We start from the raw sequence: 27,484 nt of genomic DNA, 5'->3' as shown, positions 1-27,484 counted from the left end.
TTCCTCTAATATTTTTATGGTTTCCCATCTTATGTTTAAGTCCTTTATCCATTTTGAGTTTATTTTTGTGTATGGTGTAAGTTGGTGGTCTAGTTTCATTTTTTTGCATGTGTGTGACCAAGTTTCCCAGCACCATTTATTGAAGAGACTAGTGGCACGGCGTACAAAATTTATGCGGGGGGGGGGGGGAGGAGGCGTGTATCCCTCAGCCCGGCCTGCACCCTCTCCAATTTGGGAACCCTCGAGGATGTCCTACTGCCAGTTTACAGGTATCGGGCCTAAACTGGCAGTTGGACATTCTTCTCGCAATCCGGGACTGCTGGCTCCTAACCGCTCACCTGCCTGCCTGATTGCCCCTAACCACTCTGCCTGTTGGCCTGCTTGCCCCAAAAAGCCTCCCGCTGCCGGCCTGCTTTCCCCCAAATGCCCCCCCCCCCCGCCAGCCTGATCACCCCCAACTGTCCCCTGTGCCAGTGTGCTCGCCACCAACTGCTTCCCCTGCCAGCCCGTTCACTCCAAACTGTGCCCCCTGATGGGGTGCCCCTTCAGTGTGGGGGAGTCCCGCTGGGGTGCCTGGCCAGCCTGAGTGAGGGGCTGATGGCTATTTGCAGGCTGGCCACGCTCCCTGTCTACCCAAGCTCCCAGGCTCTCCTTCTTTTCTTTTTTTTTTTTCCAGCTCCTCCTTGAGCAGAGGCCAGGGTGGGCTGGAAGCAGGTATCTGGGATTTATTTATCTTCTATAATTGAAACTTTGTAGCCTTGAGCGGAGCCAGGGCGGGCAGTAAGCTTGGCTTCCTCCATGGCGGGGTTCAACCCAAGTCTCCTGCTTGCTCCAGCTCCGTGGCTGTTGCCATCTTAGTTGGGTTAATTTGCATACTTGCTCCTGATTGGCTGGTGTATGTAGCAGAGTGATGGTTAATTTGCATGTTTCTCTTTTATTAGTGTACATTGTCTTGACTCCATTGTATGTTCTTGCCTCCTTTGTCAAATATTAATTGAGCATAGTGGTTTGGGTGGATTTCTGGGTTCTCTATTCTATTCCATTGGTCTATATGTCTGTTCTTGTGTCAGTACCAGGCAGTTTTGAGAACAATGGTTTGTAATACATCTTTATATCAGGTATTGAGATCCCACCTACTTTGTTCTTCGTTCTCAGGTTTGCTGCAGCTATTTGGGGGTTTTTGTTTTGTTTTTTAATTCCAGATGAATTTTTGGAGAGTTCTTCCTTTATCTGTGAATATGACGTTGGTATTTTAATGGGGAGTGCATTGAATCTATAGATTGCTTTGGGTAGTATGGACATTTTAATGATGTTGATTCTACCAGTCCACGAATGCGGTATGTTCTTCCATCTGTTTATGTCTTCCTCTATCTCTTTTTTTCAACGTCTTAGTTTTCTGAGTACAGGTCTTTTACCTCCTTAGTTAAGTTTATTCCTAGGTATCTTAATTTTTTTGTGCAATGGTAAATGGGATTGTTTTTGTAATTTCTCTTTCTGTAAATTCACTATTATTGTATAAAAATGCCATAGATTTCTTGGCATTAATTTTGTATCTTGCTACATTGTCAAATTCGTTTATTAAGTCTAATAATGTTTTGATGGAGTCTTTAGGGTTTTCTATGTACAGTATCATGTCATCTGCGAATAATGACAATTTTACTTCTTTTCCAATTTGGATGCCTTTTATTTCTTCTTCTTGTCTGATAGCTATTGCTAGTACTTCTAGTACTATGTTGAACAGGAGGGGTAAAAACAGGCTTCCCTGTCTTGTTCCTGTTCTTAAGGGAAATGGTTTTAGTTGGTTTTTTTGCCCATTGAGTATGATGTTGGCTGTAGGTTTGTCATATAAGGCTTTTATTATGTTGAGATATGATGCTAATTCCCACTTTCCTGCGCGTTTTAATCAGAAAAGGGTGCTGGACTTTGTCAAATGCCTTTTCTGCATCAATTGATATGATTATGTGATTTTCGTCTCACAATTTGTTTATGTGATGTATCACGTTTATTGGTTTGCGGTATTGTACCAGCCTTGAATCCCTGGAATAAATCCAACTTGGTCATGGTGTATAATTTTTCTAATGTAATGCTGGATCTTGTTTGCTAGAATTTTGTTGAGGATTTTAGCATGTATGTTCATCAGCGATATTGGCCTGTAATTTTCTTTGTGGTGTCTTTAATCTGGTTTTGGGATTAGGGTAATGCTGGCTTCATAGAAAGAGCTTGGAAGTGTGCCTATCTCTTGAATTTTTTGGAATAGTCTGAGAAGGATTGGTTTTAGTTCTTCTTTGAATGTTCGGTAAAACTCCCCTGTGAAGCCATCTGGTCCAGGGCTTTTGTTTGCTGGAAGCTTTTTAATTACTGTTTCAATATCATCAGTAGTTATCGGCCTATTCAGGTTTTTTGATATTCCTAATTGAGTTTTGGAAGCTTTATTTTTCTAGGAATGTATCCATTTCGTCGAGGTTGTCCAGTTTTTTTTGAGTAGAGTTGTTCATAGTATTTTTTTTTTACAATCCTTTGTATATCAGTAGGGTCAGTTATTACTTCACCTCTTTCATTTCTGATTTTGTTTATTTGGGTCCTCTCTCTTTGTTTCTTGGTGAGTCTGGTGAGAGGTTCATCAATCTTGTTTATCCTTTCAAAGAAACAGCTCTTGGTTTCATGAATCTTTCGGGGGGTGTTTTTTGGGTTTTTTTTGTTTTGTTTTGTTTTTTGTCTCTATGTTTTTTATTTCTGCTCTGATCTTTATTATTTCCTTCCTTCTGGATACTGTGGGCTTTTCTTGTTGCTCTCTTTCTAATTCTTTTAGTTGTAAGGTTAGATAATTTATTACCCGTTTTTCTTGTTTTTTGACGTAGGCCTGTAGAGCTATAAACTTCCCTCTCAGGACTGCTTTCATTGTGTCCCATAGATTTTGGATTGTTGTGTTTTCATTGTCATTTGTTTCCGGGATGCTTTTTTTTTTTAATTAAATCTTTATTGTTCAGATTATTACATTTGTTCCTCTTTTTCCCCCCATAACTCCCCTCCTCCCAGTTCCCGCCCCACCCTCCGCCCTCACTCCCCACCCACTGTCCTCATCCATAGGTGCACGATTTTTGTCCAGTCTCTTCCCGCATCTCCCACACCCCTTTACCCCCAAGAATAGTCAGTCAATTCCCTTTTTATGTCCCTGATTCTATTATAATCACCAGTTCATTCTGTTCATCAGATTATTTATTCACTTGATTCTTAGATTCACTTGTTGATAGATGCATATTTGTTGTTCATAATTAGTATCTTTACCTTTTTCTTCCTCTTCCTCTTCTTAAAGGATACCTTTCAGCATTTCATATAATCCTGGTTTGGTGGTGATGAACTCCTTTAGCTTTTCCTTATCTGTGAAGCTCTTTATCTGACCTTCAATTCTGAATGATAGCTTTGCTGGATAAAGTAATCTTGGTTGTAGGTTCTTGGTATTCATCACTTTGAATATTTCTTGCCACTCCCTTCTGGCCTGCAAAGTTTCTGTTGAGAAATCAGCTGACAGTCGTATGGGTATTCCCTTGTAGGTAACTGAGTTTCTTTCTCTTGCTGCTTTTAAGATTCTCTCTTTGTCTTTTGCTCTTGGCATTTTAATTATGATGTGTCTTGGTGTGGTCCTCTTTGGATTCCTTTTGTTTGCGGTTCTCCGCGCTTCTTGGACCTGTAAGTCCATTTCTTTCACAAGGTGGGGGAAGTTTTCTGTCACTATTTCTTCAAATAGGTTTTCAATATCTTGGTCTCTCTCATCTTCTGGCACCCCTATAATTCTGATGTTGGTACGCTTGAAGCTGTCCCAGAGGCTCCTTACACTATCTTTGTATTTTTGGATTCTTTTTTAATTTTTCTTTTCCAGTTGGGTGTTTTTTGCTTCTTCATATTTCAAATCTTTGACTTGATTCTTGCGATCCTCTAGTCTGATGTTGGAACTCTGTATAATATTCGCTATTTCAGTCAGTGTATGCTTAATTTCTAGTTGGTCCTTTTTCATAACCTCGAGAGTCTCACTAGATTTCTTGAGGGTTTCACTACATTTATCGGCGGTGCACCAGACTTTTTGAGGGTCTTACTAAATTTATCATCGGTTTCTAGAAAGTTCTTGAAAAACCTTAAAAGTGTGGTTTTGAACTCTATATCCAGTAGTTTGCTTTCCTCCATTTCTGTCATTTGTGTCCTGTTTCTTTGTCTCTGCATTTTTTATGCTTCCTTGTGTTGATAGAGTGGCTTTCTGTGCTAGGTGTTCTATAGGGCCCAGTGGCTCAGCCTCCCTAATTACCTGACGTGGACACTCTTGGTGCACCCCCTTGTGGGCTTTGTGCACAGTCTTGGTGTAGTTAAGCCTTGATTGTTGTAGGTATCACTGGGAGGAATTGACCTCCAGGCCAATTGGCTGTGAGAATCAGTTGTGTCTGCAGTGGGAGAACTTCTGTGCTGGACACACCCCTCTGGGGCAAGACTTGCTTCAGTGGGGCTTTGGTGTTCACTGAGTCTGCCCCCTGAGTGTGTCCTTTATGGATTGAGGAGCTGTAATCTGGATGGTCCCACTCTGACCACCGGGAACACTGGCTCCTGGATCTTAAGGAGGTGCTAATCTAGCCTCTGCCTGAGGCTACCCAGCAGGAGCTCAGCTGTGAAGCAGTGCAAGTTGCCATGGGGCCTTGGACTAGCTACAAGTTTATTAGGTAATTTTCAGATTGCAAAGGGCCAGTCCTTTCATATGTAAAAGCCGGCGCACAGCTTGGGTGGGGCGGGGGTCCCGGGAGATCAACAGGGTGGAGCAAGCAGCTATGGCTGCCCTCAGAAGAGGCCCTGCTTCTCAGTGTCCTGGCAATCACTGCAAGCACCTCTGAGAGAAAGCTGCCCTCGCGTTCTGGCTGATGCCAGACAGTCCAGTTTCTCCCGTATGAGTCTGGGTCCCCAGAGACTCGCCTGGAACTGGAGCTCAGAGCTTGAGACTCTCTACCAGTTGAAAAAGACAACCGTGTCCTCAGCCGATAGCCCTCTCCACGTGTGCCTTCGTACCGTACCTCTGCACTTTACTTCCACACCGCACCTCCTGTGAGTCTTGGTATGCTTTTCTCTTTCCTTCTAGTGGTAGAATTTCCACTCAGCCAGCCTTCCTGTGGTTCTGGATGATGTCTGTTCTGTCTTTTAGTTGTATTCTTGAAGTGGTTGTGGTAAGCAGCAATCTCCAGTGTTTACCTATGCCGCCATCTTGGTTTTCTCCCCATTTTTTGAGTAAACTCCTTACTGTTCTCCACAATGGCTGCACCAATCTACATTTCCACTAACAGTGCATGAGGGCTTTCTTTTCAGTACTTGTTGTATGTTGATTTATTGATGATAGCCATTCTTACACGTGAGGTGATATCTCATTGTGGTTTTATTTGCATTTCCCTGATGGTTAGTATGTTGAGCATCTTTTTTTTTTTTTTTAATCTTCACCCAAGGATATTTTCCATTGATTCTTAGAGAGTGTGGAAAAGAGAGGGAAAGACAGAGAGAAATATCGATGTGAGAGAAACAAATCAATTGGTTGCCTCCTGCAAGAGCCCCAGCCCGGGGCCTGGACTGGGGAGAAGCTTGCAACTGATGTATGTGCCCTTGACTGGAATCAAACCCGGGACCCTTCAGTCCACAGGCTGACGCTCTGAGTGAAACCGGCTAGGGCTTGAGCATCTTTTCATGTGTCTCTTGGCACCTCTGTATGTCTTCTGTTCAGGTTCTCTGCCCAATTTTAAATGGAGTTGTTTTTTTTCGAATGTGAATTGTATGAGTCCTTTATATATTTTGTATTATTAACCCCTTATCAGATATGTCATTTGGAAATATCTTCTCCCATTCAGTAGGTTGTCTATAAATTCTTGGCAAACCATTCCTGTATTGTCTGCACCAGGGTTGATGACTCCCACCATCCCACCCTTAGTATGCCACTAATTATATTTATTGTTAATTGTTGTCTATACCATTGTCCTGCACCCTATCTCACATTAGCTCCATGAGGCTGGCCAGTGTTTCATTCAATGATGTATACCATCTAGAAAAATGTTTGGGCATTTAATAGGTGCCCAATAGATATTTGTTGAATCAACAAATGATTGAATAAAGCTTAAGGTTAGAAACACTGCTTCTATGATTTTTTTTCTTTCCCAAATATTTATGAGAGAGCAGTATATAGTGGTAACTTTGTTAATGTTAACTGACTGACTTAAATGCTTGCTGTATGGTCTCTTTTCCTTGAACTCTGGTGTTTTCACATGAATTTTAGAATCAGCTTGTTAAATTTTATAAAAGAATTTAGGATTTGATTACTACTGCTGTAACAAATTGCCAGAAACTTAGTGGCTTAAAACAACCCAAACTTATTAGCTTACAGTTCTGGAGGTCAAAGTCTGAAATAGATCTTGTGGGGCTAAAATCAAGGTGTCAGCAGAGCTACATTCCTCTGGAGGCTCTAGGGGAGATTCTGTTTCTTGTCTATTCAAGCTTCTAGGGCTGCCTGAATTCTTGCCTTGTACCACCCTTTCATTTTCAAAGCCAGCAGTCACATTTCCTTCCCTCTTTCCCTTAGAACAGTGGTTCTCAATGCCTCTGGACTCAGCTGACAGTTATCAAAGAAATGCTCATGTGCCTTCCCAGGTGCTCTCTACAGTCAGTGAGGTGTTAAAGTCCTTTACTATTACTGTATTATTGTCTATCCCTCCTTTAAAGTCCTCTAGAAGTGTTTTTTAAATATATTTAGGTGCTCCTGTATTGGGTGGATATATGTTTACCAGGCTTATATCCTCTTGTTGGATCAATCCCTCTAGTATTAGGTAGTGACCTTTGTTGTCTCTTCTGATGGACTTTGTTGTGAAGTCTATTTTGTTGGGTATGAGCATTGCTACTCCAGTCGATCTCTTTACTCTCATCCTCTATGTCTCTTTTGTTCTCAGGTGGGTCTCTTGTAGACAGCATATAGTTGGGTTATGTTTTTATATCCATTCAGCTACTCTATGCCTTTTGATTGGAACATTTAATCTACTTACATATAAGGTTATTTTTGATAGTTACTTATTTATTGCCATTTTATTTCTGTATGCCTAGCTTTCTCCCTCTATTTCTTCTTTGCATTACAGCATTTCCTTTAGAATTTCTTGTAATGCTGCCTTGGTGGTGATGTATTCGTTTAGCCCTTTTAAAAAATTTTTTACATGGGAAGCTCTTTATTTGACCGTCTATTTTGAGTGGTAGTCTTGCTGGATATAGTAATCTTGGTTTCAGATCCTTGCTTTTCATTACCTTGAGTACTTCATGCCATTCCTTTCTGGCCTCTAGACTTTCTGATGAGAAATCAGGTGTCAGCCTTATTGGAGCTCATTTGTAAGGTACAGTTTGCTTTTCTCTTACTGCCTTTAACATTCTCTCTTTGTGTTTAATTTTTGGCATTTTAATTATGTGTTAGTGCTTGGGCCTGTTTGGGTTCTTCTTGCTTTGGGTTCTCTGTGCCTCCTGAACTTGTGTGACTTTTTCCTTTACCATGTTAGGAATGTTTTCAGCTATTGTTTCTTCAAACATGTTCTCTTTCTCCTTTTCTGCCTCTTCTGGCACACCAGCTATTCGAATACTGTTACATTTCACATTGTCCAACAGCTCCGTTCTGCTATCCTCCTGTTTTTTAATTGTTTTATTTTCCTTTTTGGTTCTTTGATTGAGTGATTTTTTCAATCCTGTCTTCTAATTCACTGATTCAGTCTTCAGCTTCCCCTAATCTGCTGTGTATTTCTTCCAAAGTGTTCTTAATTTGCGCTATGTCATTCTTTATTTCTGTTTTCATAGTTACTATATCTTTTCTCATACTGTTGAGCATTTATACCATCATTATTCAGAACTCTATATGAGATAAATTTCTTATCTCCATTTCATTTATCTCTTTTTCTGGAGAATTCTCTAGCTCTTTCATTTAGGGGTTGTTTCTTTGTCTCCTCATTTGGCTGCCTGTTTGGGTTTGTGACTATGTATTAGGTAGATCTGCTATGCCTCTCAATCTCTAGTTCAGGACAGTGTAAAACTCTGTTTCTGACTAATTACATCAGGCAAAGATTCAAAGCCTCCAGAGATCACCTCTCTCTCCTGACTGATAGAATTTTGTCTTGAATTGCCCTAGGCAATTGTCCAGAGGGGTGGCAAGAGTTTTTGTCAACAGGGTGGGGCAATTGCTTCTGCCTGGTGGCTAATTGTTATTCTCAGTCTCTTAATAGGCTTCAGCCACTCTGCACCATTGGGCAAGATATTTTCCAATAGGGTGGATCTACTGTCTTTCCCCCAGATAAGGCTACCCATATAGCAAATGTCTGAGTGAGAAAGATGATCTTGCAGCGTGAAGGAATGACTCATCACAGGAAAACTGGGTGTCTGCCTTCTGAGCTCTAACTGCAAAGTCCCTGATCCTGGCTTCTGCTCACACAGCTCTAGTGTACTCTGCCCTCCTTCTACCAGAGCACAGGGTGGGTGGCTCCACAGGGAATTTTGTGGATTGGCCCTTTACAAGGGTGCCTGCATTTCCAGCTGTCTCTCCCTGGCAGAGAGCAACTCTGCTCCTTTTCACCACCAGATATTATGTGGGTACCCTTCTCAGTAATGGTGCTCTCTGTTGGGGGGCCCAGTTGGGAGATTAGACCCCAGAGTTCTCAGTGGCAACTCCTCACATCTGAAATATATCTCTGGAACTTCAGTTTCTGTCTGTGTGTGCCTGGCCAGCCCTTTCACGTGTCCGCCCCTCCTACCAGTCTCTATGCAGTCTTCACTTTTGGTCCTTGGGAATCAGGGTTCTCTCTAGCGAGTCTTCTGTTGATTATTCAGGAAAGTTTTCTGTATTTTAGGCATAATTCTAGTTTGTTGCTGGGAGTATGTTTGTGCAGCATCCACTACTCCACTACCATTTTTAATCCCCTCATTTGTTTTTTATAGAGTTTATTCTTATATTATTATTTATTAATTATTGTAATACTTTCCATATGAATAACTGTAAACCTGCTTTTGTGGCATCCTGTATATGTTACCTACAAGAAATGCACTTGAAGCCATTTGCTTTTCAGGTGATCATCATTGGGGTTAGATGTGATTCTATAATATTGCTTTTTGTTTTGTATTTGTCCCACATGTTCTTTGTTCACTTTTAATTCTTATTCTGCCTTCTTTTGGATTAATTGAGTATATTTATAATCCTATTTATCAATATCTTTTAAAGAAGACAGGCAGACAGATAAGTACTAGTAAATATAAAGTAACAAAAGTAGTAACATGGAGAAAGACATTGATGAAGAAAAACAAAGCTGGACAAAATAATAGGAGTGATTTGGTTTGGGTAACCAGTGAAGTTTGTGGCAGTTTTCAGTAGGATGGTCAGGAAAAGTGTTACCTGAAAAAATGGCATTTAAGGAAAGACCCAAAATAGATGGATCTAGAAGAGAATTTCAGAAAGAATAGAAATTTCTAAAGCCCCAAGGTTTGTCATTATGAATGGGCATAACGTGTTCAAGAAGCAGCAAGGAGGACAGTGTGGCTACAGCAGAGAGGCAATGGAGAGCTAGATTGTGGAGCACCTTGCATGAGTCTCTGAATGAGATGCAAAGCTACTTCAGGGCTTTGTGCTGGAAATGACATGATCTGACTTAGGTTTTAAAAAGATTACTCCTGGCTAGTGTATTAAAAATAAAATGTGTTGGAAAGGGGGAGCAAGAACAGAAATGGGAAACCCAGTTAGTAGGTTATTATCTATATATATATATATATAACAGGCTAATATGCAAAGTATCTCCTCGGGAGTTCAACCGGGAGACCAGGAGTTTGATCGCTCTCTATGACCTTTGCTATCAGAGACAGCGTGGAACGGAGGAAGGCCCAGGCCAGCAGCCAGGGAAGGGAGGCCCTGGCTGGCAGCCAGCAGCTAGGGAAGGGAGGCCATGGCCAGCAGCCAGCAGCCAGCAGCTTGGGAAGAGAGGTCCCGGCCGGCAGCCGGAAGGCCCTAATTGTCCCTGATTGCCAGCCAGGCCTAGGTACCCTACCCGTGCACAAATTTCATGCACCAGGCCTCTAGTAATAATATAACTAGAGATGATTATAACTCATACCAGATCTGTGAGATGTGGATAGTGTCTGAATATTTTGCAGGTTGATATTAATGATTTGCTGATGTATATGGGTATGAGAAAAGGAGAAGATTTAAGAATGATTCCATAGTTTTGACCTAAGAAAATGTAGGATATAATTACTATATTCTGAGATGGGAAACTGTGGGAGTCAAATGCCTACAACTGCCTGGCACGTGTGGTAGGTGTTTTGTGTGGAAAGACCACTGTGCATGCAGTCTTTTGATCCCCTCTCAGCCATGTAAGAATGAGCCTTGGGCCTGGAACACTTTTTTACCAAGAGATAGAGTCCTAATAGCCTATGCTTCTTTTTTCCGCATAACCATCACATAGCACCAGGTTAATGTCATTGCTGTATCTGTCCCTTGATACATGGGATGCAGGGGAGGGTTCTTCTGCTATAGCACGAGATGGGTAAGTACAGACCAACCGCTCTGCATAGCTGCTGAGGGGGCCTCCTGCCTATCGGGAAATCCACATCACTTCTGATACTTACCGTGCTGCTTCCCATGTGAGTAAAGTGCTCTTCCATTCAGTGCTTGCTGTGTTATTTTCCTTAGTGACTCCAGTATCAAGATGCAGTGGGCAGAAGTGTTTGGACTTCTACTCCTGTGGCAAGCAACAGATGCCACTTTGTAAATAGTGAATGGATGAGCAAATGAATCAATAGGAAGGTTCACACTTCAAATTAGGTGCTGTTAATTTTGAGGTGACTGTTAGACCTGTAAGGAAAGATGTTTAGTGGGCAATTAGATGTAAGGGTTTGGAGGGCAGGGGAGAAGTCTCCTGGGACTCTTCTGCAAGTCATTACTCATGAGTTGAAAAAAATTATAAAATAATTTAGGAAGACCGGCATTTCCATAATGAGTGTGTCTACCATACAAGAGACTTACACTGAGTGGCCAGATTATTATGACCACCTGACGTTTGTAGGCAAATTAGCTATAATTTCACGCTGAAGTTGCTAGAGGGCCAGATCATTATAAACATCTGAACAGCACAACCTACCTAAGCATCGTTGCTGATCAAGTTCATCCTATCATGTTGATGGCGTATCCCAATGGAGATGGCTTCTTCCAACAAGACAATACGCCATGCCACGGTGCTCGTACTGTGCAGGAGTGGTTTCAAGAACATGAGGGAGACTTTACCTTGCTTAGGTGGCCCCCACAATCACCAGATCTCAATCCAACTGAGCATTTGTGGGACGAAGTTAGAGCCATCAGGCAGCTGGTTCCACAACCATCAAATCTCACAGAACTGGACAGTACTATTCATCAGACATGGAGTCAGATTCCTCGCATCACCTTTCAACATCTCATGGAATCAATACCAAGAAGAATTGCTGCAGTATTGAAGGCAAAAGGTGGCCCAATGAAGTACTGATTGGGTGGTCATAATAATCTGGCTGGTCATAATAATCTGGCCACTCAGTGTATATAAGACATATATAAGGACTGGAATGAAAGAAGGTGAAGAGATTAGCCAGAGAACATATATGCATAACCCATAGATACTGACAACAGTGTGGGGATGACCAGAAGGAAGGAAGGGCAGGGCTGGGTGATGGTACAAGGCCAGGGGTGGGGGTGGGGGGTGGGGGGGGGGAGGGAGGGCGCGAGCATGGAAGGAGACATCTATAATATGAAAATAAAATTTTTAAAAAGTTCATAACAGTATTATTAGTGTTAGACCTAAACTGAAAAACAATATTCTTCAACAAAAGAATGACAAAATATCAATTGTGGAATAGTCATAAAATGCTATTTTACAATGGAAATCAATGAACTCAGACACTTGCGGCAACATTAATGAAGCCAGACATAAAATAATTCTTTCTGTATAATTTCATTCATATAAATAAAACTAAACTATAGTGTTAGAAGTCAGGATGGGAGGTTGTCCTCCTAGGGAGTAGGTAATGATTGGGATACTTTCTGGAAGGCTGGTATTGTTGTGTTTCTTCACCTGGGAGGTGATTACTCATTGAGATGTACGTTTAGGTGTTGGACACTTTTGGGATACATGTTATAATTCTTTTTTTAAAAAAAGTTAAACTGTCATGTTAACATATTGCCTCCCAAAGAATTAGTTGATCATGTTCTATCTAGTACCTAGCTAGTGGTTTTAAGTGGTCATGAACCAGGTAAGATAATCTACATAAATTATGGTGAGAAGGCTGTCGTACAAATAACTGAGGTTCTGATACTAGGAAAGAAGCAGGGCTTAGCATACTTCTCCTTGACATCTAGAATGTTATTTGATTTTTAAGTTTGGAATTTAAAGTGAATTAGAAAAAAATTGGTAGGAGCTCTTGAGTTTAAATATGGCATTAAAGCTCCAAACCCCACATATAAAACTATAAGATAGAACATTGTCAATAGAATGCAGTAATCTTATCTATAATAATGAAAGCATAATATGCTAATTAGACCGGACGCCACCGCGGGATGGAGGAGGCCGCCGCTGCTGCAGCAGCTGTGAGGGAGGGATCCAGGCAGCCACTGCGGCTGTGAAAGCCTACTCTTGCATGAATTTCGTGCATAGGGCCTCTAGTAAAATTATATTTAAGTTTAGTTAGATGTGTCTTTATTATATTGAGCTTTGATTATAGACCAGGTTACTGCAAGTAATGGGAAATAATTAGACCACACCAAAAGTATTATGGTCAGTTTGGGTCACCATATTTTAAGGGTGACACTGACAAATTAAAGCTCATCTAAAGAAAAGCTTCTGGTTTTGTGGAATTATGAAATATGGATTGTATATCTGAAAAAACTGGAACTCTGAAATCTTAACAGCACCCTGTAAGATATTGTCCTCATTTTACAGAAAGGAAATTGAGGCTCAAAGATAATTAATGATCTATTAAAATGTAACTGAAAAATGTTTTTGCAGACCTCATATTTGATTTTCAATCTAGTATTTTGTTTGTTTCAAAAAGTTACATTTTTAAGAATCCTGGATGTTAAGCCCTATACAAGGATAAACTTGAAACTCTAGAATAATTACAGATTAAATGGGAGGAAGGGAAACATTCAGGGTAGGAAGGTTAATGTGAGAAGATAGTTTGGTTATCAGTATTATGTTTATTAGTATTACAGAAATATATTGTCTTATACATGTTTTTCTCTCTTTATTAAGGTTTTTGACTCCAATGAAGAATCTGGATATCTCGTTCTCACCATTGTTATATCAGGTCATTTCTTCATTTCCCAAGGACAAACACTTCTGGTAGGTTTTATGCATATAGTTTAATATGCAAACATTTTTATCTTCATAGTTTTACATTAATTTTTGTTTACTCAAGCTTCCTCATTCTCACTAAAATCCATCAGATTCAACAACAAAGCATTTATTGAATGTTCTATTACACTGGGAAATAAAGAACATACTAAATATTGCCTGCCCTAAATTTTGTTGGGAGGCAAAATGGATTAAAGGATTGAGATTAACCAGTATTTATGAAGGAATCTTAACTGGGGATATTGGGTTGAAAACAGGCTAGATTTACAGAGAAATATGTTGAGAGTTTTCCATATAGGCTAAAGAGTATAAAGAGAGATAGATTCAAAGAAAAAGCTAAAAGAAAACTTTAAGCATGCTATTATTGCTTGGTATACACCTCTATAAAACTCTAATTTTATAAACATGCATTGTTCTTTATTCTAATTATGCACACATATTGTGGGAAATTTTTGGAATGAAGCAATATATAAAGGAGAAAAAAAGTCATCTTTCTTGAAAGTTTATGCTTGAATTGGTATTTCATTAGAAACAAAATGAGTGCAGAAAGAAAACAATTATCAACTTCCAACCAAAGAAATTGTTTGAGAAAGGAAGTGTAAGGGACAGTTCTTGCATCATTTAGCTGTGAATAATATCTACATATACAAAAACAAATGTTTACTGAATATCTACATAGGCATATTTTATCCATTTAACAAATTTATTTATTGAGCAATTACTATGCTGATGGCAGCATCCCACAGTTATACACTGTGACCATTCATTTCTCCCCTTAAGTGGAATATAGCCTTATCCTTGAATGTGAGGTTACCTGCAAACCATATTTGGTTTCCTTGTGATGTGAAAACTGCAGCAGTAGTTGTACTGTTTTGCTTTATCTGCTACTGTTAGAGCTCATATGAGTTGCAAGGGATAAGATTTTTTTCTTCAGCTTCGAATGAAAAATATTCCAGATGGTGGACTGAGGGACATGTAGCACAAAGCTAATTCTCCCTGTCAACATTGTGGGTCTTTGCTGCATAGTGACAATGCAGTTTGGCTTCCTTAGGCAATAGGGGGCTACCCTGTACTTTGTCTATGCTCCATCTGTTTGCACCAGTGGTAAATGTTGTTACAAATTGGTAGAGTTTTCCTTGTATCATATGTGGAATTATTTTTTGAACTACAGTTACAAACCCACGTTTATTAAATTCCAGGACATTCACTACTGAGAAATATATAAGGGTACTGTACAATGTGGGGAAGGTTGCATATACATATATAACTTAGAGTAATATTTTAAAAATAGTCTTTAAATTCTTTTTAAAAACCACCTTTACTGCCCTGGCCAGTTTTGCTCAGTGATTAGAGTGTTGACTCTCAGACTAAATGGTCTTGTGTTCAATTCCCGATCAAGGGCATGTATCTCGGTTGTGGGTTTGATCCCCAGGCCCGTGGGGGTGCATATGGGAGGCAACCAATCAATGTGTCTCTTCACATTGATGTTTCTCTCTCTCCTCCCCCTTCCACTCTCTCTGAATATCAATGGGAAAAATATCCTTGGGTGGGAATTTTTTTAAAAAATCACCTTTACTGAGGTGTAACTTACATTTTAAAAATTCATTATTTTTAAGTGTTCAATTTGCTGTGTTTTGATAAATGCGTATAATTATATAACCACTCCCATAGCCATGACCCGAACATTTCAGCTAATCTCTAAAATTTCCTTGTGCCTCTTTACAGTCAATCCCCTCTGCCCACCTTCAGCACCTACCAAAACCACTGATCTGCTTTCTGTCATTATAGTTTTGCTTCTTCTAGATTTCATGTAAATGAAATCATACACTATGTAGTCTTTGTGTCTGGCTTCTTCCACTTAGCATAATGCTTTTGAGATTTATTCATATTGTTTATACCTTTTCATTACTAAATAGAATTTTATTGTGTAAATAAACCTAATTTGCTTATCCATTCAATTTTTTTTTTAAATATATTTTATTGATTTTCCAAGGGGTCATGGACTGCAAATGGGTGCAGGCTGGGCTGAGGGACGTACCCTCCCCCCGCCCCCCCTGAGTGCACAAATTTTGTGCACCGGGCCTCTAGTCCTATCTAATAAAAGAGAAACATGGTAATTAGCCTTACCTCCGCTACCCTTCCCATTGGCTAAACAGGGCGATATGCAAATTAACTGCCAGTCAAGATGGCGGCCGGCAGCCAGGCAGCTTGAAACTAACATGAGGCTTGCTTGCTTCAGTGACGGAGGACTCCAAAGTTCCCCGCCTGCTGCTGCCGGCCTCTGAGCTTGCAGTTTGAAACATTGTTACAAATATAGAAGCTAAACAAAACCCCAGAAACCTTCTTTCAGCCAGCCGGGATCTCAGAGCTGGAGTTGAAACAGTGTTTCGATTATAGAACCCAAACAAACCAGAAACCTGCTTTCAGCAGCTGAGGCCTCAGAGCTGGAGCCAAGCCTCAGAGCTAAAGCTGTCCCAGAATACAAAAAATTAAAAAAAAGAAAAAAAGGAGCAGTTGGGAGCTTCAGTCACTCGCCAGCCTGAAAACGGCCCTCAGCCCCTCACCCAAACTGGCCAGGCAAGCCAGTGGGGATGCCCACCCTGAAGGGTGTGTGACCAGCTGCAAACAGCCATCATCCCCTCATCCAGGCTGGCCAGGCACCCAAGCGGGACCCCCACCCTGATTCAGGACACCCTTCAGGGCAAACCAACCGGCCCCCACTCATGCACCAGGCCTCTATCCTATATAGTAAAAGGGTAATATGCCTCCCAGCACCGGGATCAGCAGAGCCGCGAGGCCTCCAGGCAGCGCCCAAACCCCCTGATCACCCTGTGGCTCTGTGTGTGACAGGGGGTGGGGCCACAACCTCCCTATCCGCCCTGCTCTGTTCATGACAGGGTGCGGCGCCCAAACCCCCCCCCCCCCCCCCCACGGGCCCTGCTCTGTGTGTGACGGGGTAAAGCCATAACCTCCCCATCGGCCTTGCCCTGAGTGTGACAGGGTGCGGCGCCCCAACCCCCTGATCTGCCCTGCTCTGTGTGTGATGGGACGGTGCCCCAACTCCCCTATCAGCCCTACTCTGTAAGTGATGGGGGGAGCTCCTCAACCCCCTGATCGGCCCTGCTCTGTGCGTGACAGAGGGGAGCTTTCCAACCTCCTGATAGGCCCTGCTCTGTGCATGACAGGGGGCAGTGCCCCAACCCCCTGATTGGCCCTGCTCTGCGTGACAGGGGGTGGCGCCGCAACTTCCCCCATCGACCCTGCCTTGAGTGTGACAGGGGGCGGTGCCCCAACCCCCCAATAGGCCCTACCCTGAGCATGACTGAGGGTGGCATCGCAACCTCCCGATCCGCCCTGCTCTGTGCATGACAGGGGGCGGTGCCCCAACTTTCCAATCAGCCCTGCTCTGAGCCCGACCAGGGGCTGCACCTAGGGATTAGGCCTGCCCTCTTCCACCCGGGAGCAGGCCTAAGCCAGCAGGTCGTTATCTCCCGAGGGGTCCCAGACTGCGAGAGGGCACAGGCCTGGCTGAGGGACTCCTCCTCCCTCCCGAGTGCACAAATTTTTGTGCACCAGGCCTCTAGTAGATTATAAGAGTCTTATTCTGATTACAGCTCTTTTGACCAAAAATATGTTCTGCAAATATTTTTCCCATTCTGTGGCTTGCCTTTTCATTTCTTAGCAGTATCTCTAGAAGAGCAAAAGTCCAATTCTGATGAAGTCCAATTTTTTCTTCTTATGATTTGTTTTCATATACTATTTATGAAATTTTTGCCTACTCCAAGATTGCAATGATATTTTTCTGTTTTCTCTAGAAGTTTTATTGTCTAAGCTCTTATATTCAAACTTACGATCCATATGAATTTTTAGTATTATTTAATAATGTTAATATTACTATTTTGTATAGAGTGCCTTCTTCCCCTAAATTAAAGCAGTGTCTTACTGAAATGTGGACTATAATCATGGGTTTTAGGGAATCTACTTCTGGAACCATTGAGTTAATTTTAAATATATGGTAAGAGTTAAGGGTCCAGTTTAAATTTTTTGCACGTAGATAACAGTTATTCCAGCACTATTTATTGAAAGGCTAGCTTTTCCTTGTTGAATTACCTTGGCACCTTTGTTGAAAATCAGTTTGCTCTGTATGTGTGGGTCTATTTATGGACTCTCTTTTCTGTTCTATTCACCTATATGTCTATTCTTAGTCCAATAACACACCGTTTTATTTAGTATTGTTGTAATTTTTGAAATCAATAATATAATTACTTCAGCTGTATTATTTTTCAAAGTTGTTCTGGCTGTTTTAGTTCATTTGCATTTCTATGTATATTTTAGAATCATATTTCCTACAAAAAAAAGCTTATTGGGGTTTTTATTGGGATTACTTTGAATCTATAAATCATTTGGGGAGAATTAACATCTTGATATTGAGTCTCCTGATCCATGAACATATTATAACTCTGCATTTATTTATACCTCTTATTTTATTTATTTCATTTATTTATATACTCTCATCAGTATTTTGTAATTTTCACTGTAGGTCTTACACAAGTTTAGCTACATTTATTCACAAATACTTCAGAGTTTTTTTTAATATAAATAGAATTTTATAAATCTCAATATCTTTGTTGCTTGTGTGTAGAAACACAATTGGTTTTTTTTTTCATGTTGCTCTTGTATCCTGTGATATTACTAAACTCATTTATTAGTACTACAGCTTTTTTGGTAGATTTTCTTACAGGATTTTCTACATAAATGATCTGTTGTCTATAAATAGACAATTTTATATTCTTCTTTTTAAATCTGTAGTACATTGCCCAATCATTTTCCCCAAATTGCAGTGGCTGAGACATATTCTGCAATGTTGAATAGAAGTGGTGAGGGCTGACATCCTTGCCTTGTTCCTGATCTTTGGAGGAAAGCATTCAGTCTTTTCACCAATAAGTTTAATGTTAGCTGTAGGGTTTTTATAGATACCCTTTATCTGAATGGGGAAATTCCCTTCTAGTTTGCTGAGAGTTTTTAATAATGAACAGGATTTGAATTTTTTTGAATGCTTTTTCTAAATCTGTTGAGATGGTTATTTAGGTCTGTTGATATAATAAACTTTTAAAATATTCAGTTCTTACTGATCCAACTTTATTGTGGAAGTATTTGATTTTTAAAATTATGGACATGTGTAAGTATGATAAAAATACAAATACATATATTAAAAATATTTTACCCCCTAAATTAAAGAACAATTTTTTCAGTTCATACAATTCATTTACAGTATTTTTTGGGTTTCACAAGAACCAACACATAGAAGAGCAAACACATTTGGATTATAATACATTTCAATTGCAGTTTCATGTTGGTATTACATTTACACTACCTATACCCTCATATTACTCTATGTTGTGAGATATATATATTAGAGGCCTGGTCGCCCCTCTCAGCCTGCTGCTCAGTCATTTGGTCATCCCTCACTAACCCCCCCGCCAGCCTGGTCGCCCCACACAGCCTACTGCTCAGTCGTTTGGTCGTCCCTCACTAACCCCCCTGCTGGCCTGGTCGCCCCACACAGCCTGGTGTTCATTTTCCTTAAATTTCATTGTTTTCTGATTGCCACCTGCTGAGCCGTCCATGGAAACTGAAAACTTCACATTAAATTGTAGGTTGGTGTTCAGTAATAACATCGATTTCCATTGTGCTTGTTCAGTAAGGACCTGCATGCAAGTGAGGACATCAGTGTCAGAAGACTCCATGCTGACCCACTAGTAGACCCTTCTATTGTAGTTTCTTTCAAAGAGTAGGTACAGCAAGAAGATGGGGAAAACTTAGCTCCATCCTCAATCTACCTTGGACTTGGGTTTAACTGGCTTCTCCTTTCTAGTCCTGGCATCTTAAACATATTTTCTCTTGACTATTTTGGGATTTAAAAATTTGTTTTTAATTATGGTAAAATACATCTATGTATATAAAAGCCCAGTGACCAGAACAGCAGAACGACCAGAACGTCTGGTGGCTATGACGCGCACTGCGGCAGCCAACCAGCCTGATCCAGACCCCGATCGGACCCGCCCTCCTGGGATGGCCTGGCCCCCAACACCCCAATCAGAGGTGGGGCCAGCTGGCCAACCACCTGCAGCCCTCCCCCTGACCAGCCCTATCCCCAGTTGGCCAATATCCTGATCGGGAGCGGGGCCAGCCGGCCAACCGTGCACAGCACTCCCCCACTCCGCTGGCCGGGCCCTATGGGTCCCCATCAGGGTGGGCCGGCTGGACCCACCCCTGCATGAATTTGTGCACTGGGCTTCTAGTATAATATAAAACATGATGTTAACCATTTTAATAATAGTATATAATTCACTGGTGTTAAGTACATTTATATTTCCATGTATTCGTCACCACTGTTCATCTCGAGAATTCTTTTTATTTTGCAAAACTAAAACTCTACCCCATTAAACAATAACTCCCTATCCCCACTCCCAGCCCATCCCGTGGCAACCACATTCTACTTTCTATGTCTATGAATGTGACCACCATATTTATCCATGTATAAGATGCTTTATTTTTCTAAAATCATTAGACTGAAAATCAAGGGGTGTCTTATGCAAGGAAGTCAGCTGAGGAGGGAGCCCCGCAGGTGTGTAGCTGCCTATACCTTGTCAAACAGGCTTCCTCCAATCACGAGCCTTATTGTTACTGACATCAGCTGATGCCATAATTGGAGGTGTAGGTGGAGAGTGCACAAATGCAACAGGGACTGGAGTGTTCTGAGCCCATGAAGATGCAAAAAAATAAAAAGATAAATACTGGTAAGCAATTATCTTACTCTGCAAAATTCAAACTGAATGTAATCAGCTATGCAAAAGAGCATGGAAATAGAGCTGCAGAGACATAATTTGGACCTCCTCCCACTGAGTGTATGATCAGACAGTGGAGAAAACAGGAAGAAAAACTCATTAAGATGCCAAAAAAGAAGAAGGCCTTACGAGGAAAACCAGCAAAATGTTTAAAATATTGGTTTCTTAATTTGGGAGTGTCTTATACATGGAAAAATATGGTACTCAAGTACATCATGTAAGTGGAATCATACAGTATTTATCTTTTTGTGGCTGACTTACTTCTGTTAATATAATGTCTTCAAGGTTCATCTAATTGTAGCATGTGTCACAATTTCTTTTTTTAAGGTTGAGTAATAGTCCATTGTATGTATATACCACTTTGGTTTATCTATCCATGGTCAGTGAGGTTGTTTCCTTTTGCCAGTTGTGAATAATTCTGCTATGAACATGGGCATACAAATATCCCTTTGAGACTCTACTTTCAGTTCTTTTGGGTATACACTCAGAAGTTGGATCATGGAATCATATTATAGTTTTGTTTTTAATTTTTTGAGGAACTACCATACTTTTTTTCCCACAGTGGCTGCACCATTAACAGTGAACAAGCGTTCTAATTTCTTCACGTCCTCACTAATGCTTGTTATTTTCTTTTTTAAATTGAGATATAATTGACATATTATATTAGTTCCGGGTATGCAAATAATGATTTGATATTTGTATACATTGTGAAATGGTCACCACAACAATCTAGTTAGTATTCATAACCTTGCATAGTTACAGTGTTTTTTCTTGTGATGAAACCTTGTAAGATATACTCTCTTAGCAACTTTCAAGTATGCAATGTAGTATTATCTATCTATCTATCTATCTATCTATCTATCTATCTATCTATCTAACTCTAATACGCAAATAGACTGAACAGCAGAAAAACCAAAGAACCGGTTGCTATGATGTGCGCTGACCACCAGGGGGCACGTGAGGAACATAGCGGGCATCGGCCGTGGCCGGATGGTGGAGCAGGTGAGCGGGGGCACCAGAACCAGGTGGGGTGCTGGTTGCTGTCATCAGGGTGAGCTTCTGGTGGTTACTGAAAATTCTTTGCTCCCACACACCACGGTCCCACCCAGCACTCGCACCTGCTGATGGAGCCAGTCTTGCCCATACCCACTGCTGGTGCTGGAGCTGCTGCTCGCACCTGCTGCTGGTGCCTGGCACTGGCCCCAATCACTCAGCGCCCTTGGTGGGTGTGAGCGGCAGCTGCCAGCCCTGATCACCCCTGAGGGCTTCTCTACCTCCCCCTGCTCCTGAGGGGCGATTGAGGCATCAGCCGCCACTTGCACCTGCTGATGGCGCCAGCCTTGCTCACACCCACTGTTGGCGCTGGCCCCAATCACTCCACGCCATCAGGGTGTGAGTGGGGCCAGCACCATCAGTGCATGGGAACAGCGTTGGCGGGAGCAGGGCTGCCGGCAGACATGGGACCAGGGGCCACAGCAGGAAGGGCCAGGTGGGCGCGGGGAGGATGGGCCGAGACCCAGCCCTGTGCCCGTAGCATCCTCGCAGCCCACAGTTTTTTTCCAAGCACACGAATTCATGCACTGGGCCCCTAGTTAACTATAATCACCATGCTATATAGTACATCCTCATGAAGTTTGAACTTTTTGACCCTATTCACCCATTTCTCCCATGCCCCATCTCTGACAACCATCAGTCTCTTCTCTGTATCTATGAACTTAGTTTTTTAATTTAATTTTATTTTTTTATTGATTAAGGTATTACATACGTGTCCTTATCCTCCACCCCACTCCTGTTCATGCCATCACCCCCCTGGTGTCTATGTCCATTGGTTAGGCTTATATGCATGCATACAAGTCCTTTGGTTGACCTCTACCCCTTATCCCCACCCTCCCTTACCTTCCTTCAGAGGTTTGAGCATCTTATCAATGCTTCTCCGTCTCCGGATCTGTCTTTGTTCATCAGTTTATGTTGTTCATTATAATCTGCAAATGAGTGAGATCATGTGATATTTATCTTTCTCTAACTTATTTCACTTAGCATAATGCTCTCCAGCTACATCCATGCTGTTTCAAATGGTAGGAGTTTCTTCCTTTTTACAGCATAGTTTTTTGTTTTTAAATTACACATATAAATCAGGTCATCCAGTATTGGTTTTTCTGACTTACTTCGTTTAGCATAATGCCCTCGAGGTCCATCCATGTTGTAACAGATGGCAAGATTTTATTCTTTGTTATGGCTGATTAATATAGCCCATGTGCATATATACATCATATTTTCTTTATCTGTTCATTCATACCTGGATACTTAGGTTGTTTCTATATCTTGGCTATTGCAAATAATATGGTGCAGTGAACATGAGTGTATATATATTTTTGAGTTAGTGTTTTCATTTTCTTTGGATAAATACCCAGAAGTAAATTGCTGGATCATATGATAGTTCTCTTTTTAAGTTTTTAGGAACCTCCATAATGTTTTCCACAGTGGATGCATCAGTTTACATTCCTACCAACAATGCACAAGGGCTCCCTGTTCTCCGCATCCTCCCCAACACTTGTTATTTCTTCCCTTTTTTGTTGTTGTTGTTGTTGTTAATCCTCACCTGAGGATATTTTTCCCATTGATTTTTTTAGAGAGAGTGGAAGGGAGGGACGGAGGGGGAGGAGAAAAAGAGAGAGAGAGAGGCATCGATGCGAGAGAGACACATTGATTGGTTGCCTTCTGCACATGTCAGGGATTGAAACTGCAACCGAGGTACGTGCCCTTGACCTGGAATCAAACCATGACCCTTGCCGAAACCGGTTTGGCTCAGTGGCTAGAGCGTCGGCCTACGGACTGAAAGGTCCCAGGTTCGATTCCGGTCAAGGGCATGTACCTGGGTTGCGGGCATATCCCCAGCAGGAGATGTGCAGGAGGCAGCTGACCGATGTTTCTCTCTCATCGATGTTTCTAACTCTCTATCTCTCTCCCTTCCTCTCTGTAAAAAAATCAATAAAATATATTTTTTAAAAAAAGAACAACAACAAAAAAAAACATGACCCTTAGGTGCATGGGCCGAAGATCTAACTACTGAGCCACACCAGCCAGGCCTGTTTCTTGCCTTTTTTATAATAGGCATTCTAACAGATATGAGTTGATATCTCATTGTGGTTTTGATTTGCATTTTCCTGTTAGTGGTGTTGAACACATTTTCATGTACATGTTGTACATCTCTATGTCCTTTTTGGAAAAAATATCTATTCTGAACTTCTGCCTGTTTTTTAATTGAAGGGTTTGTTCTTTTGCTATTGAGTTATATGAGTTCTTTAAAAAAAAAACACCACACTTTATTATTATCTTTTTAATATTTATTGTTGAAAGTTTTACAGAGGTCCCCTTGTTCCCTCATTAATCTCTTCTAGCCCACTCCTGTACCCCCCTCCTGCCCCAGGCCCTCACCAGACCATTGTCTGTATCCATGGGTTATGCATCTATGCATACAAGTTCATTGGTTGATCTCTTCCAACTCACTCTCCCCTGCATTCTCTTAGAAGTTCAACAGTTTGTTCATGTTTCCAACTCTCTGGGTCTATTTTTGTTCATCAGTTTATTTAATACATTAGATTCCACATGAGTGAGATCATGTGACACTTATTTTTCTCTGACTGGCTTATTTCACTTGGCATAATACTCTCCAGGTCCATCCATGCTGTTGCAAATGGTCGAGTTCTTTCTTTTTTTATTGCCGAATAGTATTCCATTGTGTAAATGTACCACAGTTTTTTTATCCACTCATCTGTTGATGGGCACTTAGGCTGTTTCCAAATCTTAGCTTTTATAAATTGTGCTGATAGGAACATAGGAGTGCATATATTCTTTCGGATGAGTGTTTTGGATTCCTTAGGATATATTCCTAGAAGTGGGATCACTGGGTCAAATGGAGTTCCATTTTTAATTTTTAAGGAAACTCCATACTGTTTTCCATAATGGTTGCACCAGTCTGCATTCCCACCAGCAGTGTACTAGGATTCCCTTTTCTCTACAACCTCACCAACACTTGTCATTTGTTGGTTTTTGGATGACAACCATTCTGACAGGAGTGAGGTGATATCTCATTGTTTTGATTTCCAACTCTTGTATGATTAGTAACTTTGAACATTTTTTCATATATCTCTTGGCCATCTGTATGTCCACTTTGGAGAAGTGTCTATTTAGGTCCTTTGCCCATTTTTAAATTGGATTGTTTGTCTTCCTTTTGTTGAATTTTATGAGTTCCTTATATATTTTGGATATTAACCCTTTATCAGATGTGTCATTGACAAATATGTTCTCCCACACAGTGGGCTCCCTTTGCCTGATGTTGATGGTTTCTTTTGCTGTGCAGAGCTTTTTATTTTGATGTAGTCCCATTTGTTTATTTTCTCCTTATTTTCCTTTGCCTTAGGAGATGTATCTGTATACATATTGCTACAAGAGATGTCTGAGATTTTACTGCCTATGGTTTCTTCTAGGACTTTTATGGTTTCACGTCTTACATTTAAGTCCTTTATCCATTTTGAGTTTATTTTTGTGTATGGTGTAAGTTGGTGGTCTAGTTTCATTTTTTTTTTTTTGAGGTATCTGTCCAATGTTCCCAACACCATTTATTGAAGAGACTGTCTCTGCTCCATTGTATGTTCTTGTCTCCTTTGTCAAATAGTAATTGAGCATAGTGGCTTGGGTCAAATTCTGTGTTTTCTATTCTGTTCCATTGATCTATATGGCTGATCTTGTGCCAGTACCAGGCTGTTTTGAGCACAGTAGCTTTGTCGTATAACTTGATATCTGGTATTGTGATCCTTCCAACCTTGTTCTTCTTTGTCAAGATTTCTGTAGCTATTCAGAGTCTTTTTATATTCCATATAAAATTTTGGAGTGTTTGTTCTACATCTGTGAAATATGCTGCTGGTATTTTAATAGGGATTGCATTGAATCTATAGATTGCTTTGGATAGTATGGACATTTTAATGATGTTGATTCTACCGATCCATGAACATGGTATATTTTTCCAATTGTTTAAATCTTCCTCTATTTCTTTTTCAATGTACGGGTCTTTTACCTCATTACTTACATTTATTCCTAAGTATCTTGATGTTTCTGTTGCAATGGTAAATGGAATTGTTCTTTTATTTTCTCTTTCTGAGAGTTCATTTTTGGTGTATAAAAATGCCATGGATTTTGAGGTGTTAATTTTGTATCTTGCTATATTTCTGAGTTCATTTATTAAATCTATTAGTTTTTTGATAGAGTTTTTAGGGTTTTCTGTGTACAGTATCATGTCACCAGTGAATAATGAGTTTTACTTCCTCCATTCCAATTTGGATGTCTCTTATTTTTTCTTCTTGTCTGATTGCTATGCCTAGGACTTCTAGTACTATATTGAACAAGAGTGGTGAAAAAAGACATCCCTGTCTTGTTCCTGTTCTTAGCGGCAATGGTTTTAGTTTTTACCCATTGAGTATGATGTTGGCTATAGCTTTGTCATATGGCCTTTTTTTTAATTCATTGCTTAAAGTATTACAAAGGGTATTACATATGTGTCCATTTTTCCCCCCGCCCTAGACAGTCCCCTAGCCTCCCCTATCCCCCAGTGTCTTATGTCCATTGGTTATGCTTATATGCATGCATACAAGTCCTTTAGTTGATCTCTTACCCCCCTACCTCCTGCCCCCCAACCCACCCCGGCCTTCCCGCTGCAGTTTGACAATCTGTTTGAGGCAGCTCTGCCTCTGTATCTATTATTGTTCAAAAGTTTATAATGGTCTCTCTTATCCATGAATGAGTGAGATCATGTGGTATTTTTCCTTCATTGACTGGCTTATTTCACTTAGCATAATGCTCTCCAGTTTGTCATATGGCTTTTATTATGTTGAGGTATGATCCCTCTATTCCCACTTTGCTGAGAGTGTTTATCAAAAAAGGGTGTTTGATTTTGTCAAATGCTTATTCTGCATCAATTGATATGATATGATTTGTGAATATTATACCAGCCCTGCATCCCTGGAATAAATCCCACTTGGTCATGGTGTATGATCTTTTTAATGTATTGCTGGATCCAATTTGCTAAAAAAATTTTTGAGAATTTTAGCATCCATGTTCATCAGTGATATTAGCCTGGAGTTCTTTCTTTGTCTTTATCTGGTTTTGGATTTAATGTAATGCTAGCCTCATAGAAAGAGCTTGGGTGTGTTTCTTCCTCTTGAATTTTTATGTTATGAATAGTTTGTGGAGTATAGCTATTAGTTCTCCTTGGAATATTTGGTAAAACTCCCTGTGAAACCATCCAGATCAGGCCTTTTGTTTGCTAGGACCTTCCCTTCCCTTCCCTCCTCCTCTTCTCCTCCTCCCCCTCCCCCTTCCCCGCCCCCTCCCCCTCCCCCACCCCCTCCCCCTCCTCCTCCCCCTCCTTCTTTTCCTTCCTTCCTTCCTTCCTTCCTTCCTTCCTTCCTTCCTTCCTCCTCCTTCAATTTCATCAGCAGTTATCAGCTTATTCAGGTTTTCTGATTCTTCCTGATTGAGTTTTGGATGTTTGTATTTTTTTTTTTTTTTTGGAATATGTCCATTTTCGTGTAGGTTGTCCTGTTTCTTGGAATAAGGTCGTTCATAGTATTTTTTTTTTTATGATCCTCTGTATTTCTGTAGGGTCAGTTGTTACTTCACCTCTCTCATTTCTGATTTTGTTTATTTGGGTCCTCTCTCTTTGTTTTCTGGTGAGTCTGACTAGAGATTCATCCATCTTGTTTATTCTTTCAAAGAAGCAGCTCTTGATTTCATTGATCTTATGTATTTGCGGGAGGGAGGGGGCCTCTGTCATTTATTTCTACTCTGATCTTTATTATTTCCTTCATTCTACATACTCTGGGCTTTTATTGTTGTTCTCTTTCTAATTCTCTAAGTTGTAGTGTTAAATAACTTATTAAAAGTTTTTCCTGTTTTTTGTTTGTTTGTTTATTGTTGTTTTTTAGGTATGCCTGTCATGCTATGAACTTCCCTCTCAGGACTACTTTCACTGTGTCCCATAGATTTTGGATTATTGTGTGTTCATTTTCATTTTTTTCCAGGATGTTTTTTATTTCTTTTTTGATCTCTTTGGTAACCCATTCATTGCTTAATAGCATGCTAATTAGCCTCCATGCATTTGATTGTTTTGAGCATTTTTATTGTAGCTGATTTCTAATTTCATGCCATTGTGGTCTGAGAAGATGCTTGATATGATTTCAATCT

The 27,484-nt window shown here is 40.7% G+C and overlaps 1 protein-coding gene across 1 annotated transcript in view; it reads left to right on the top strand.

Moving 5' to 3' along the window:
* Positions 1–27,484, top strand: part of REC114 (REC114 meiotic recombination protein) — a 137,714-nt gene that overhangs the window by 42,964 nt on the left and 67,266 nt on the right. Inside the window, exon 2 of the mRNA XM_081084924.1 lies at positions 13,296–13,385. Within this exon, the coding sequence (XP_080941050.1) occupies positions 13,296–13,385 (90 nt within the window). The remainder of the gene's footprint in view (positions 1–13,295; positions 13,386–27,484) is intronic.

Source organism: Myotis nattereri, assembly GCF_964212035.1.
Source record: "Myotis nattereri genome assembly, chromosome: 1".
Lineage (NCBI taxonomy): Eukaryota > Metazoa > Chordata > Mammalia > Chiroptera > Vespertilionidae > Myotis > Myotis nattereri.
The sequence above is the reverse complement of the archived record's forward strand: the minus strand, read 5'-3'. Positions and strand labels throughout refer to the sequence as shown.